This window comes from Syngnathoides biaculeatus, chromosome 6 (assembly GCF_019802595.1).
Source record: "Syngnathoides biaculeatus isolate LvHL_M chromosome 6, ASM1980259v1, whole genome shotgun sequence".
NCBI lineage: Eukaryota > Metazoa > Chordata > Actinopteri > Syngnathiformes > Syngnathidae > Syngnathoides > Syngnathoides biaculeatus.
This window is the reverse complement of record NC_084645.1, coordinates 33,384,507-33,397,925: the sequence shown is the minus strand read 5'-3', so window position 1 is coordinate 33,397,925 and position 13,419 is coordinate 33,384,507. Positions and strand designations below refer to the sequence as shown.

The 13,419-nt window shown below is 45.2% G+C and overlaps 1 protein-coding gene across 5 annotated transcripts in view; it reads left to right on the top strand.

The window, feature by feature from the left end:
* The window catches only part of megf11 (multiple EGF-like-domains 11), a 126,243-nt gene that overhangs the window by 75,208 nt on the left and 37,616 nt on the right, over positions 1 to 13,419 (top strand). For all 5 annotated transcript variants that reach the window (XM_061821595.1, XM_061821594.1, XM_061821596.1 and 2 more), the window contains 3 exons: positions 958 to 1,094; positions 2,646 to 2,858; positions 3,177 to 3,351. In XM_061821595.1, the coding sequence (XP_061677579.1) occupies positions 958 to 1,094; positions 2,646 to 2,858; positions 3,177 to 3,351 (525 nt within the window). The remainder of the gene's footprint in view (positions 1 to 957; positions 1,095 to 2,645; positions 2,859 to 3,176; positions 3,352 to 13,419) is intronic.

The window sequence follows — 13,419 nt, the reverse complement described above, 5'->3', positions numbered from 1 at the left end:
CAACTTTTAAAAATGTTCACCCATCATTTACGGTGTAACCTTTAAAACGTGGTTTTGAATCATTATATTCAGCAGTCACTGATAATGAAGTCAGCTCTGAAAGGTTCCAACTCCCTGTGACTCTGATCGGGATAAGCGCTAAATAATTTGATGGATGGATTTTATATTTTACAGTATTTTGCATGACCATTACCTTTCTTTGCTGATTGGCCTGCAGACATCACATGATTCCACAGCTGAGGCGTGTGGTGTTACCAAATATGGCTCCTTGTCCCCCATGGGGCCACTGAAGGTCACCTCATGCATCTTTTACAACTAAATTATTGAGTGAAAAAGAACAGAAATACTTTAATCATATTAATAATACACAGAATATATTCCGTATTAATCATGAGCATTTTGAATATTTAATATGTATGACTGGCTGTGAACCGGGGATGTTCGCCTTCTTCATCTTGAAATGAGATATGCGAGTTTTCTACTGCATTGTTATGGATCATAATAAGAAGCAGACAGATCGTACTCCACATCATGGCTGTACTCAAGCTACTGATACTACAATCACATTAATATCACTCAGTTGAGCAATGGTGATAACAATTTGGGTCAGTATCATCATGAATAATGAAGAAAACATAATTTTGTGGATTGGTCCTTCATACCCACCAAATGTTTTTTTTGTTTGTTTTTTTTGTCCGTCCCCCCCAAATACTGCTAGTAGTAATAAACAAACATTATTCCATTGAGCATCAGCACATTATAGTGCTGCCGACCATTGATCGTGCAGGCCGTACCGAAAACAGCTATTCAAATTAATTTAGCTGTCCGTGAAAATTGAAAATGTGTAAGATAACTTTTCCTGAACATGGAAAACAGGAAACAACAACGCAGAAAATGGAACATATTTCATCTTTCTGAGATAATGTACCGTATGTTGTATGGTTCTGTTCTTTGCAGGGTTCTGTTTGTGGCCAGCCGTGCCCTCTCGGCAAGTACGGCATCAACTGTAGTAAAGACTGTTCGTGCCGCAACGGCGGCCTGTGCGACCACGTGACGGGCCAGTGCCAGTGTGCAGCCGGCTTCAGCGGTCGCAGGTACCGCCTTGACACCCCGAACAGCTCAATTTAACAAACAGAAGATGCAAACTGATATTTAACGCGCCTACTTTGCATATGGGTCAGACGATGGGATGATTTATTGATTTCCATGCAAACAGAGACTGTTTCATGCTGACAATTACACACCCTGTAAAGTCCCTCACTGACCTATTCTCTTTGTTGATTTCCTAATGAGGTACCAACCTGTTATTTTAGAAGAGAAAGGAAACGCTAGGATAAGTCCATTCTCAAGTGGAATAAGTGGTTGTAAAAAAAAAAAAAAAAAAAGCCATTATTCAGTGTCAAGGTGAGCTGGAAGCTTTCAGTAGTGTTGTAAATGTTTAATTAATCTCATACTTCACACTGACCAGTCAGGTTTTCATGTCTTAAGGCCTCATCTTCCTCTACTCCCAGCTTGTCCATTGTTCTCACGGTGGGCTACACGCGTTTTAGGCTCCGGTCATTAATTATAAGTAATGGGTTCTTATTAGTCTCATTGAATCCCACACATCTTTTTCGTTCCCCGTGTCTGCGGGAGAAGCGCAAAGAAGCTCTGCTTTATTACTTCGACCCAGGCAGTCGGCTCACAGATGGAAACCGTGACAAGGGCTTTGCTTTTCCTTTTTTTTTTTTTTTTTTTTTTTTTTTTTTTTAATCAGATTGCTTTCATTCATGTTGTTAGTGTTCAACAAATTGTGAGAAATGCTCTGCCCCAGCCTAGCCTGAAGAGACATACAGTACAATACGATTGTAGACAATTCATACAGTAAGCCTCACTTAGATTTGATTGAGCGTTAGAAAAGTATCCATTTGAAATATATGTACTCTGTTGGTGTGTAGACTGTCGTGTCAACCATCTATTGGAGTCGGAATGTGTACGCCGGGAGTTATCATTTTACATAATCATTTGAGTATACTTTTAGTTTATTCTCACATCTAGTTGCCAAACAATGTTTGGCAGTGATAATGGTTATAAAGTCCAACACCTGTAAAGACTGTGAAGCACTGCTCGCTTACCACAGGGAGGTACCAAATTTTGCATAAAATATGAATAAAACATTTATCACTGTATTGAAATGTGTAGACATTAAGTGAAGGTTCAGAAATTCCAACTCAGGATTGAACTCTGAAGGAGTTGCTAGCTAAACTTTTGCAACAAAGAGCAACCTGGTGCTTTAATTTTCCAATTTCTTATTCAGTTTTCCTTTTAGGGGAAATATGTTTTAAAATACTGTGGGAAAATGTGATCACTTAAAACAAGCAGGCATTTTGTTGGGCAAAGTGCTTTTTGGTTCTTTGTAATAAAGTCACATTTGTTGTGTTCTTATTAGTGTATAAATGATGATGTTATGGTAATGCATTATGTATTTCAGTAAGTTTGGGACCCAGGGAAAAGAACACATTTTGGATTTGTGTATTGAGCTGAAAGGTTTGGGAAAATGCAATTTCAGTATGTTTGATTATAAGTATTTATCATAACGTTTGAAAATGTAATCAAGACAACTGAAGTCGGAATCCATTGAGAGTTTGTGTCCCCGCTGCGTACAGGTGTCAGGATGACTGTCCTACGGGCACATACGGCCCGCAGTGTAACCACAAATGTGAGTGCCACAATGGAGCCAAGTGCCACCACATCAATGGAGCGTGTCTGTGTGAAACTGGCTTTAAAGGGCCCAATTGCCGAGAGAGATTCTGTCCCCCAGGCCTCTATGGCCTCATCTGCGACAAGTACTGCCCATGCAACGCCACCAACACCGTGAGGTAAGCGAAACGGTCTTCAAATGAGCACCACCTTTTCATTTCTTAGAGTTCTCATTCTGAAGTCTTGAACACCTCTCGGCCGTGTCATCCAGTTAGCTTTTCATTGTGACCTCCGCTTCATTTATAATTTCGCAGCATTCATAGTTAATGCTATGATTCTGGCTGGACCGAAGTCACCGTAGAGTGAAGGAGAAAGGAGACTCCTCGTTCATTTTAAGAATAATAATAAAAAAATGAAAAAAAAAAACGTACACGCATTGACGGTCTCATTTCTGTTGTTGCATTTAGTCTCATCTTTTCTTCTCGTTATACTTCAAGCTGCCACCCGCTTTCTGGAGAGTGCACCTGCACCGCGGGATGGACGGGCATTTACTGTAATGAGAGCTGCCCGTCCGGCTCCTTTGGGGAGGGGTGCATGTTGCCGTGCAGCTGCAGCAATGGAGCGGACTGCCACCCGATCACTGGTACCTGCATGTGTGCGCCAGGATTTATGGTGAGTCTCTGTGTGCTTTAGCGTCACAAGATTTTGGATTGAAATCATACAAAAAGTTCAGGACTTTGTTTTTTTTTTTTTTTTAAGTATTCAAAATGAGCATCACTGTACCTTTGTTCTCTTGTCTCTCTTCCTCCTATGCCCGATAACAGGGGTGGGCAAAATATTTGGGTCAGGGACAACGTTGATGTTTAAAATTTGACAGGAGGGCCAAGTCAACAAGCAGTAGACAAGGTTCAATGAATGGAGTCATGATTTTGGTAAGATTCGGGCATTTCTGTACCAATCTTTGGCGGGCTGGATGTGGACCTCGGGCTGTAGTTTCCCCACGCCTGCCCAATAATAACACACACCACTTAAAGCTGCCAATTTTTTCCTCATAATTTTAAGTAGTTAGGTGATGAAAGCGTATACATCAGTTTTATAGCACTTAGCACTTTTCCTCTTTCGGGTCGTGGGTGAGCTGGAGCCTCAAGGTGACTTAGAATGAGTGGTAGGGTCCATGGTCACCGGTCAGTGCAGGGCAACATATAGAAAAACTATAAACGTGTGTTTTTTAATGTGGGAGATGAGTCAAGAGTACCTGCAGGAATACCAGTGGTATCAAATGTTTATGCTATTGCAGAAGAAATGTGGTGGAAGCTGAGAAAGGAAGAATGTTGTGCTACCTTCCGGAAAGAGGTGAGACAGGCTCTCGATGGACAACCAAAGCTCCCGGAAGACTGGACGACGACAGCCAAGGTGATCAGAGAGACAGGCAGGAGAGTACTTGGTGTGTCATCTGGTAGGAAAGGGGAGAAGGAGACTTGTGGTGGAACCCCAAAATACAGGGAGTCATACAAGGAAAGAGATTAGCGAAGAAGAAGTGGGATACTGAGAGGACTGAGGAGAGGCGAAAGGAGTACATCGAGATGCGACGTAGGGCAAAGGTAGAGGTGGCAAAGGCTAAACAAGAGGCATATGAAGACATGTACACCAGGTTGGACACGAAAGAAGGAGAAAAGGATCTCTACATGTTGGCCAGACAGAGGGATAGAGATGGGAAGGATGTGCAGCAGGTTAGGGTGATTAAGGATAGAGATGGAAATGTGTTGACTGGTGCCGGTAGTGTGCTAAATAGATGGAAAGAATACTTTGAGAAGTTGATGAATGAAGAAAATGAGAGAGAACGAAGAGTTTGAAGAGGCAAGAGTGAAGGACCAGGAAGTGGAAATGATTACTAAGGGGGAAGTCAGAAAGGCACTACAAAGGATGAAAAATGGAAAGGCAGTTGGTCCTGATGACATACCGGTAGAGGTATGGAAGCAATTTGGAGAGATGGCTGTGGAGTTTTTGACCAACTTATTCAACAGAATACTAGCGGGCGAAAAGATGCCTGAAGAATGGAGGAAAAGTGTTCTAGTTCCCATTTTTAAGAACAAAGGGGATGTTCAGAGGTGTGGGAACTATCGAGGAATAAAGTTGATGAGCCACACAATGAAGTTATGGGAAAGAGTAGTGGAGGCTAGACTCAGGACAGAAGTAAGTATCTGCGAGCAACAGTATGGTTTCATGCCTAGAAACAGTACCACAGATGCATTATTTGCCTTGAGGATGCTAGTGGAAAAGTACAGAGAAGGTCAGAAGGAGCTACATTGTGTCTTTGTGGATCTAGAGAAAGCCTATGACAGAGTACCAAGAGAGGAACTCTGGTACTGCATGCGTAAGTCTGGTGTGGCAGAGAAGTATGTTAAAATAGTACAAGACATGTATGATGGCAGCAGAACAATGGTGAGGTGTGCCTTAGGTGTGACAGAGGAATTTAAGGTGGAGGTGGGACTGCATCAGGGATCAGCTCTGAGCCCCTTCCTGTTTGCAGTGGTAATGGATAGGCTGACAGATGAGGTTAGACTGGAATCCCCTTGGACCATGATGTTCGCAGATGATATTGTGATATGCAGTGAAAGCAGGGAGCATGCAGAGGAACAATTGGAAAGATGGAGGCATGCAGTGGAAAGGAGAGGAATGAAGATTAGCCAAAGTAAAACAGAATATATGTGGGTGAATGAGAAAAGTGGAGGGGGAAGAGTGAGCCTACAGGGAGAAGAGATAGCGAGGGTGGACAACTTCAAATATTTAGGATCAATAATCCAGAGCAATGGTGAGTGTGGTCAGGAAGTGAAGAAACGGGTCCAAGCAGGTTGGAACAGCTGGCGAAAGGTGTCTGGTGTGTTATGTGACAGAAGAGTCTCTGCTAGGATGAAGGGCAAAGTTTACAAAACAGTGGTGAGGCCGGCCATGATGTACGGATTAGAGACGGTGGCACTGAAGAAACAACAGGAAGCAGAACTGGAGGTGGCAGAAATGAAGATGTTGAGGTTCTCGCTCGGAGTGAGCAGGTTGGATAGGATTAGAAATGAGCTCATGAGAGGGACAGCCAAAGTTGGATGTTTTGGAGACAAGGTGAGGGAGAGCAGACTTAGATGGTTTGGACATGTCCAGAGGCGAGAGAGTGAGTATATTGGTAGAAGGATGCTGAGGATGGAGCTCCCAGGCAAAAGAGCGAGAGGAAGACCAAAGAGAAGGTTGATGGATGTTGTGGGGGAGGGCATGAGGACAGTGGGTGTTAGAGAGGAGGATGCACGAGATAGGCTTAGATGGAAAAAGATGACACGCTGCGGCGACCCCTAACGGGACAAGTCGAAAGGAAAAGAAGAAGAAGAAGAAAACAAAACATTCCCTTATGTGGCGACCCCTAACGGGACAAGTCGAAAGGAAAAGAAGAAGAAGAAAACAAAACATTCCCTTCTGCATTGGTGTTTGTGCTTAGAAAGATAATTATGCTTTCATAAATTCCCACTTTTGCGAGAATATTTCCATCCATCAATTTTCTTTGCGCTTATCCTCACGAGGGTCGCGGGGAGTGCCGGAGCCTAACCCAGCTGTCAACGGGCAAAAGCCAGGGTACACCCTGAATTGGTTTCTGGCCAATCGCAGGGCACATTGAGACAAACAGCCGCACTCACAATCACACCTAGCGACAATTTTGAGTGTCCAATTTTATGTTGCATGTTTTTGGGATGTGGGAGGAAACCGGAGTACCTGGAGGAAACCCACGCAGGCACGAGGAGAACACGCAAACTCCACACAGGCAGGTCCGAGATTGAACCCGGAACCTGTGAGGCCAATGCTTTACCAGCTGATCCACCGTGCTGCCCGAAAGTATTTCATTTTGCAAAATCATATTAAATCTGATGGGAACCATGTCTCACTCTTTATGTGAGCGATCAGTATCTTAAGTGACATCCAGTTTAAGTTGAATCTTTGTCGTAAGTATGAGAGTTGACTTCTAATTACAGGATGTCACACTAAACTGTTAGATTGACAGTTTTGTCTTGCTCATTGTTGTCTTGACGAAGGAAAAGAAGGAGACAAAGGACAATATCTGATCTCTGTTTTCAGTTAATTATATTTCATTACTTTTTCCCCCTCCGAAGTGAATTTTCTATTTTGCCTTATCTCGAATCATCACGTGTTGTTTAAATTGTGTGCTTCATGTCCAGCATCAGAGAACTGAAAAACAACAAGCAATTTACTGTACTCCTGCACCTTTCGCAATCTACTCTCTATACGTGTCCACTCTTCGCGACCACATTTTCCAACTAATTATTTGAACAACTTCAGCGGCGTGTTTCTTGTCTTTGCCATCTGAAGTTTACAAAGCGGTCGAAAAGGGGGAGCGAGTAGCGGCCAGCAAAGACATTTCAGTGGAAATTGCCTTTGTCTTGGATTGGGGGCTTCTATGGCGAGTGGAGCCGCGTAGCGAGGCTGCAGCCTGTGTCTTAATTTGCTCCACCTGTTCTACCACGACGGGGAGGTCTGCCAGATCCATTAAACAGACCTTGAGGGCAGGAGTCAGATGGGAACAGACGCACTACATATGGAGGATTTGGGAAGGGGGGTTGTAGTCAGACGGCTGGAATAGTAATGTTTTTTTTTTTTCTTTAAAAAAAAAAAAAACTGAGAGAAACCTTTTAACAAAAACAGCACACAACACACCGAGACTTCGTCGCTGCGATGTCACCTGTTAGCATGCAACCTTTCGTTATTTGGTGGCCGATCATTATCGCAAGGGGCGCTTTTAAAATGAAGTTGATGATTGCGTCCAGGCTACGATTATCGGTGAAATTGCATTCCCCCCCCCGCGCATCGTTGTTCTGCAGCCCCATGGGGGGGCCGAGCAAGCCAAGTGCAGCAGTGGACTGAGCTCCTGCATGCTTGATTTAACCGGTAATTGGACATGCTCTTTTTGACTGGGGACAAAGTGATTACATATTGTCTATTCAGGGAGTGTCACCCCCCCCCCCAAAGATATAGAGTCACCGAACAACACCAATCAGCACTATGTTATAATATCTGCATTCCGTTGCCACTGCTGAATATATATGATATGTGCATTAGAGTCTGATATGGATTCCAGGCTGTCTTTGTTGGTGGCAAAAAGAAATGATTTCCGTGTCTCTCAGGGCCTTCTAACCTCATCAAAAGGTTCACAGGTTCATTTTGTGTCTTGCTGCATGAATCTCAAGATGTGCCAGCTCTTCGGGTTGTTAGATGAACTGTTAAAGAGTGAGACTGATTGGTAATTATCAGTGTCATTTGTATTCGATCTCAAGGGGGGTACCAAGCAAATCAATGTTGTGTCAGCCAGTGGCATTCGGGATAAAAAAAAATGCTCTTCAGTTACTGGCTTTACACGGATCGTGATTTTTGGCGCTCAGCAACAATAATTGATCACCGATCCGATTACTTGTTCATTTATTATACATACTGTACTTGTGTGCTGTATACTGAGTACTGTATGATCTGTCCTCACGACACGTTACTATGTGAAGCTTGACGGCCAGCGAACTTATAAAGAAACTCTGTCCAAAAGGCGTTCTTTTTTTGATTTAATGGAGGTTTCTTGTAAATGAATTAATAAATGTAACTGAAAGATACAGAAAAACCTACATTACACTGTGCACTGTGCGCCATTGTGCAAAGTAAGTTCAGGTAACATACTGTGGTGTTTACATAATTCACCGGCGGAACCTCGAGTTGGGGTGCAGGGTTCCGCACGGACTGCTTTTGTTTTTGCTCTTCCGGAGTGAAGGTTCACAGAGTTCCCGCCGTTATGCGACTAGTGTTTTGATCTGCCGATAAAACAAGTTATGTTCCTGTGTCCGACACTCCGCCTCCGATTCCTTTTCTCCGGCGGTACACTGGTGACCCCGACGTCAGTCCCGGCGTTTTCGAGACTGAACCGAACATGGCAACCGCTATCCTCAAATTGTCTGAGTTTTGGGAGACGTCCGCGGCAGCGTGGTTCGCGGAGACGAAGGCTCAGTTCGCCCTCCGCGGGATCTCAGTTGATTCCACGCGTTATCACGTTGTCTCAGCCTTCGGGAGCTCAACGGCGGCCAGAGCAGTGAACTTCATCACCGCTCCCCCGGCCGGAAATGAGTATGCTGGGATCAAGGCTCACCTTCTCAAGGTTTTTGAACTTTCACGGCCGGAGCGTGCCCGACGTCTGTTGGCTATTAATGGACTGGGGGACAGCAAAGCTTCCAAACTCATGGAAATGATGCTAAACCTGCTGGGCACGGAAGAGCCCAATTTCATTTTCATGGAACTGTTTCTCAGGCACATGCCACCGCATGTTCAGACGACGCTCGCTAGCAGTACTGTCACTGAGCCCCGGGCCCTGGCCGAGGAGGCCGACCGTTTCTTCCTGGCCACCTAGCGCTTCTCCCCTGAGACGCTGGCCGCGACGCGCAGTTACTCTCCTCCGGGCGCGGGGGTGGCATCCAGCAGGGGCCCCCATCGCCAACGACGCCCGTGCTGGCACAGGGTTGTGCTACTTCCACGCCTGTTTCGGTGCGAAAACGAAGAGGTGCCGCACCCCTTGCAACGACGACGTGTCGGGAAACGCCAAAGCCCACGCTCCGGAGCGGCCGTGAGCGTGGGCGCGAATAGCCGGCTGTCGTTCGTCAAGGACACCCTTTCCGGGCGCAAATTCCTTTGCGACACCGGCGCCCAGAGGAGCGTCCTGACGGCCACTGCGGAGGACGCCGCTGGCGGGACTCATAGGCCACCCCTACTGTCCGCTAATGGCTCCCCTATCCGCTCTTATGGGATAAGGACTGTGGACTTGTGTTTCGGGAGTCAGCGCTTCACATGGGACTTTGTCACTGCCGATGTCTCTTTCCCTTTCCTCGGTGCTGATTTTTTTTTTTGTGCCCACGGGCTGCTGGTGGATGTTAAGAGGGCCCGTCTGGTGGATGCACTGACTTTCTCCACGGTTGCCTGCGTCCGCAATGAGGCGACTTATGGCGGTCTCTCCAGTTCGCTCTCGGACGGCACCGAGTACCAGCTCCTCCTTGGTGAGTTCCCTGGCTTGACACGGCCCACTTTCTCCACTGCCACGACTAAACATGGGGTCGAGCACCACATTGAGACCAAGGGCCCCCCCATTTAACGCGAGGGCCCGACGGCTTGACCACGAGAAGCTAGCAGTCGCTAAGTCCGAGTTTGCCAACATGGAGGGCCTGGGCATCGTCCGGCGCTCGGTTAGCACGTGGGCCTCGCCGCTACACATCGTCCCTAAACCGAGTGGCGGGTGGCGACCGTGTGGTGACTCCTGCCACCTTAACGACGCCACTACGCCCGACCGCTACCCTGTTCCACACATTCAGGACTTCTCGGCCCACCTGGCGGGCAAAATCCTGTTCTCCGAGGTCGACCTGGTGCGCGGGTATCACCAGGTTCCCGTGCACCCGTCAGACGTTCCCAAGACAGCTGTAATCACTCCGTTTGGACTGTTCGAGTTTCTGAGGATGCCGTTTGGTCTTAAAAACGCGGCACAATCTTTCCAGCGTTTAATGGATTCTGTGCTCAGGGCCTTGCCATTTGTGTTTGTCTATTTGGATGAGTGAGTGAAGGTTCACAGAGTTCCCGCCGTTATGAGAGTATTGTTTTGATGTCTGCCAATAAAACAAGTTATGTTCCTGTGTCCGACACCCCGCCTCCGACTCCTTTTCTCCGGCGCTACAATACAATACTTACAAAGATGAAAGTTTCCCAAGGTTCAAACCGTTTAGAACATATTCAGCGTAATTATGAGTTGTTCTCAGAATCGGAGATACATCCAAGATCCTGTAAAGATATACAGAGCACTCACTCTGCATAGAAACTGGATGATCCTCAGAGGTCAAGAAGTGTCACTCCGACGCTTTTTCTTTTAAAACATTTTAACACATCGCATCACGAAATAAACATATTTTTAACTTTTTAACTAACATATTTATCTTGTTAAATATACAAATCTTTATTAACTAAAGACATTTGACTGTATCTTCAAGATAATTCCCTAGCATTTTAGACTAAAGTTAAAACAATGACCTCTAGGTGGCGTTCAAGGATTGGCTACTCATAAGTTTAGGTCAAATTAACATTACAACATGACGGAAAAAATGGGTGCTAACTCACTGTAATGAAATAACTTTATTGCAATTAAATTACTTTAATAAATGCTATTACTCTTCTGTTCTCACTGACTATTTGGACAGATGTACGGAGTTTGCATCCGTTTCACTTTTCCTTTGTTTTTGTTTTTGTCCCCTCAACGGGGCATGCTCCTCCTTGTGTACATTCTTTACATGGTGGATCAAAATTGTTGTTTTGAAGCATTTAGAGGACAATCCCCACGACGTACTTCAGTTGTGCACAGCCTGCAAATAACTTCTGTGTTGTCTGAGACACTGTAAAATAGTCCCACAGAGATGTTTTTTTTCCCACCGACAAGATTGAAAAGACTTTATTGGCTATCAAATGGTTACAGTACTCTGCCACAAGGCTAAAAATAAACTACTGTAATTTCTACCCTACACCCAGTACATTTGTAAAGGAAATACCATTTGGTACATACATAAGCCGTTCCTGTGTAAAAGCCGCAAGTGACCACATTGAAACATGAGATATTTACAAAAAAAGATTGTACACAGAAAGAGTTTTCAAAGTTTTAATACCTTAGCGTAGCTTAACATAGCAACAACATGGTAGCATAAACAGGCCTGGTTAAAAAGAAAAAAAAAAAACACTGCAGCTACACAGTACTAACAGAGCCGGTTTAAAAAAAAAAAAAAAAAATCACAATCAAAATAAATAAAACTAGTGCGGCGCTAACAGAGCCGGTTGGAAAAAAAAAAAAAAAGTACCGGTAAAAATAACTGAGACATGGCAGGAACACAAGAGCACAGCGCTAACGCTAGCGCAACGCTAACAGGGCCGGTTAAACAAAAAACATACAGGTAAAAGTCCCTTCCTCGGCACTGGTCTCACTCTCAGCTTTTCTGCTCGAGTGCCCCCTTGCGGCCGTTAGGGAAAAAAAAATGCACAAATTAACCGCATCACCGCATAAGCCGCAGGGTTGAAAGTACGTGAAAAAAGTCTCATAGGCCGGAAATTACGCTAGCATTTGGAGTTATGCGGCGGCAACACAGAGTTAAATGTCTTGTGCGGAGTCAACCGATGACGTTCTTGACTGGATCGGCGAATTTTCACGTGAAAGCCGATTAGCCGATCACCATCAAATGCAAATTTTTGTCCGATACCGATCAGATCGGCATAAAGTATTCACTTCATTTACATGATGATGCCAATTGGTGGAGCCCAAAGGCAACATATTATGGAGGTCTGACTCATCACCTCCTCTCCCTGGGTTGTTACGTAAGGTCCTGCTTCTCCCGTGCAGGGCAGACTGACAGCCGAGTGTTTTAATAATGACTATCCACATGCATGCTTTATTCCTTACCGGGCTCAAAAGGAATATAAATCACACAACTAATGAGGGAGCCATCCTTCGTCTCTTGAGAGCGACCCAACCACAGGTTTGTGCTTCTTGAGGCAGGGAGCAAAGTGGATAGCCATAAAGTCAACGTAGTCATTTGTGGTCTTAAGGGCACGTGAAGCTTGGGTCAAGTCGAGCGGTCATTTAGAGGCCGCTTGACTGGTTGACCTTCTCCTCGTGCTTAAAAACACAACAGAACTGCCTTTCTGAGCAGTCTTGACGCTGTCATTTGCAATAGAACAAAGGTTTTTTTGCATCCCATTGATCAAAATTTCATCGGGAGACGGGCTTTTATGTGTCGCGTTGGGAGGAGGCGAGCCGTTTTAAGATGCGCCTTCCGCCCTTGCTATCCGTGAGCACGTCACCTGCCTTTTGTTAAAACAGAGTTTCAAATGATAATGAGAGCAGCGAGCGGCCAGCGGTCGAGCGACACGAACGTGAGCCACGCAGGATTCCTATAAGCCCCTAATTGGAACTCTAAATTATTGTGTCACCTGCAACTCAACTATGCAATGGGATATGTATGTGCGGGTGTGTGTGTGTGTGTGGATCCGGAGACTTTGTGATCCCCAGCTTATAAGTGGATGGGCGGAGGATAAGATGGATGAGACAGGTGCAGTTAGTGTTCAGCTTTTTAAGCAGACATTCAAATGACAACAGGTTATGGAGGACATGGTATGCAATACACCATTTTCTTTACTAGATGTCATGATAAGGGGCTTAAAAGCTGCACTAGAGTGGCCACCAGCCTCCCATCGGTGGTGTTATTAAGATGACATTTGGGGTTATCAGCCGACTGTCTCTGATATCCTGCTCATCTCGCTGCCCACAAGGCGATCGTATTAAGCCCTTCTTTTCACCCCAGTTTCAGCCCAGCCCAAAACATTATCATCCGGGAGAGGATGTAGAAAAATTCTGAGCATCCTCCGATGTACCGTTTACACAGTGTGCTCATAAAATTCTTTAAATCCTGCCCCTGCGCTTACACATGACCCCATGAAACGATAGGAGTCATAATTGGGAGACAAGGACATGACCCTTGAAGTCATTCGCTAGGATGCAGAACTGAGCTGAAAATTGAGCCCTGGTCTCCATGGCAACTGAATCCCAGCAGGTATCAGTTCCTTCTTGCTAGCTGCAAAATGCAAGCCAAGCCTAACGTAATAACTTAGTCTCATCTCAAAAGGAATAAGCTACAG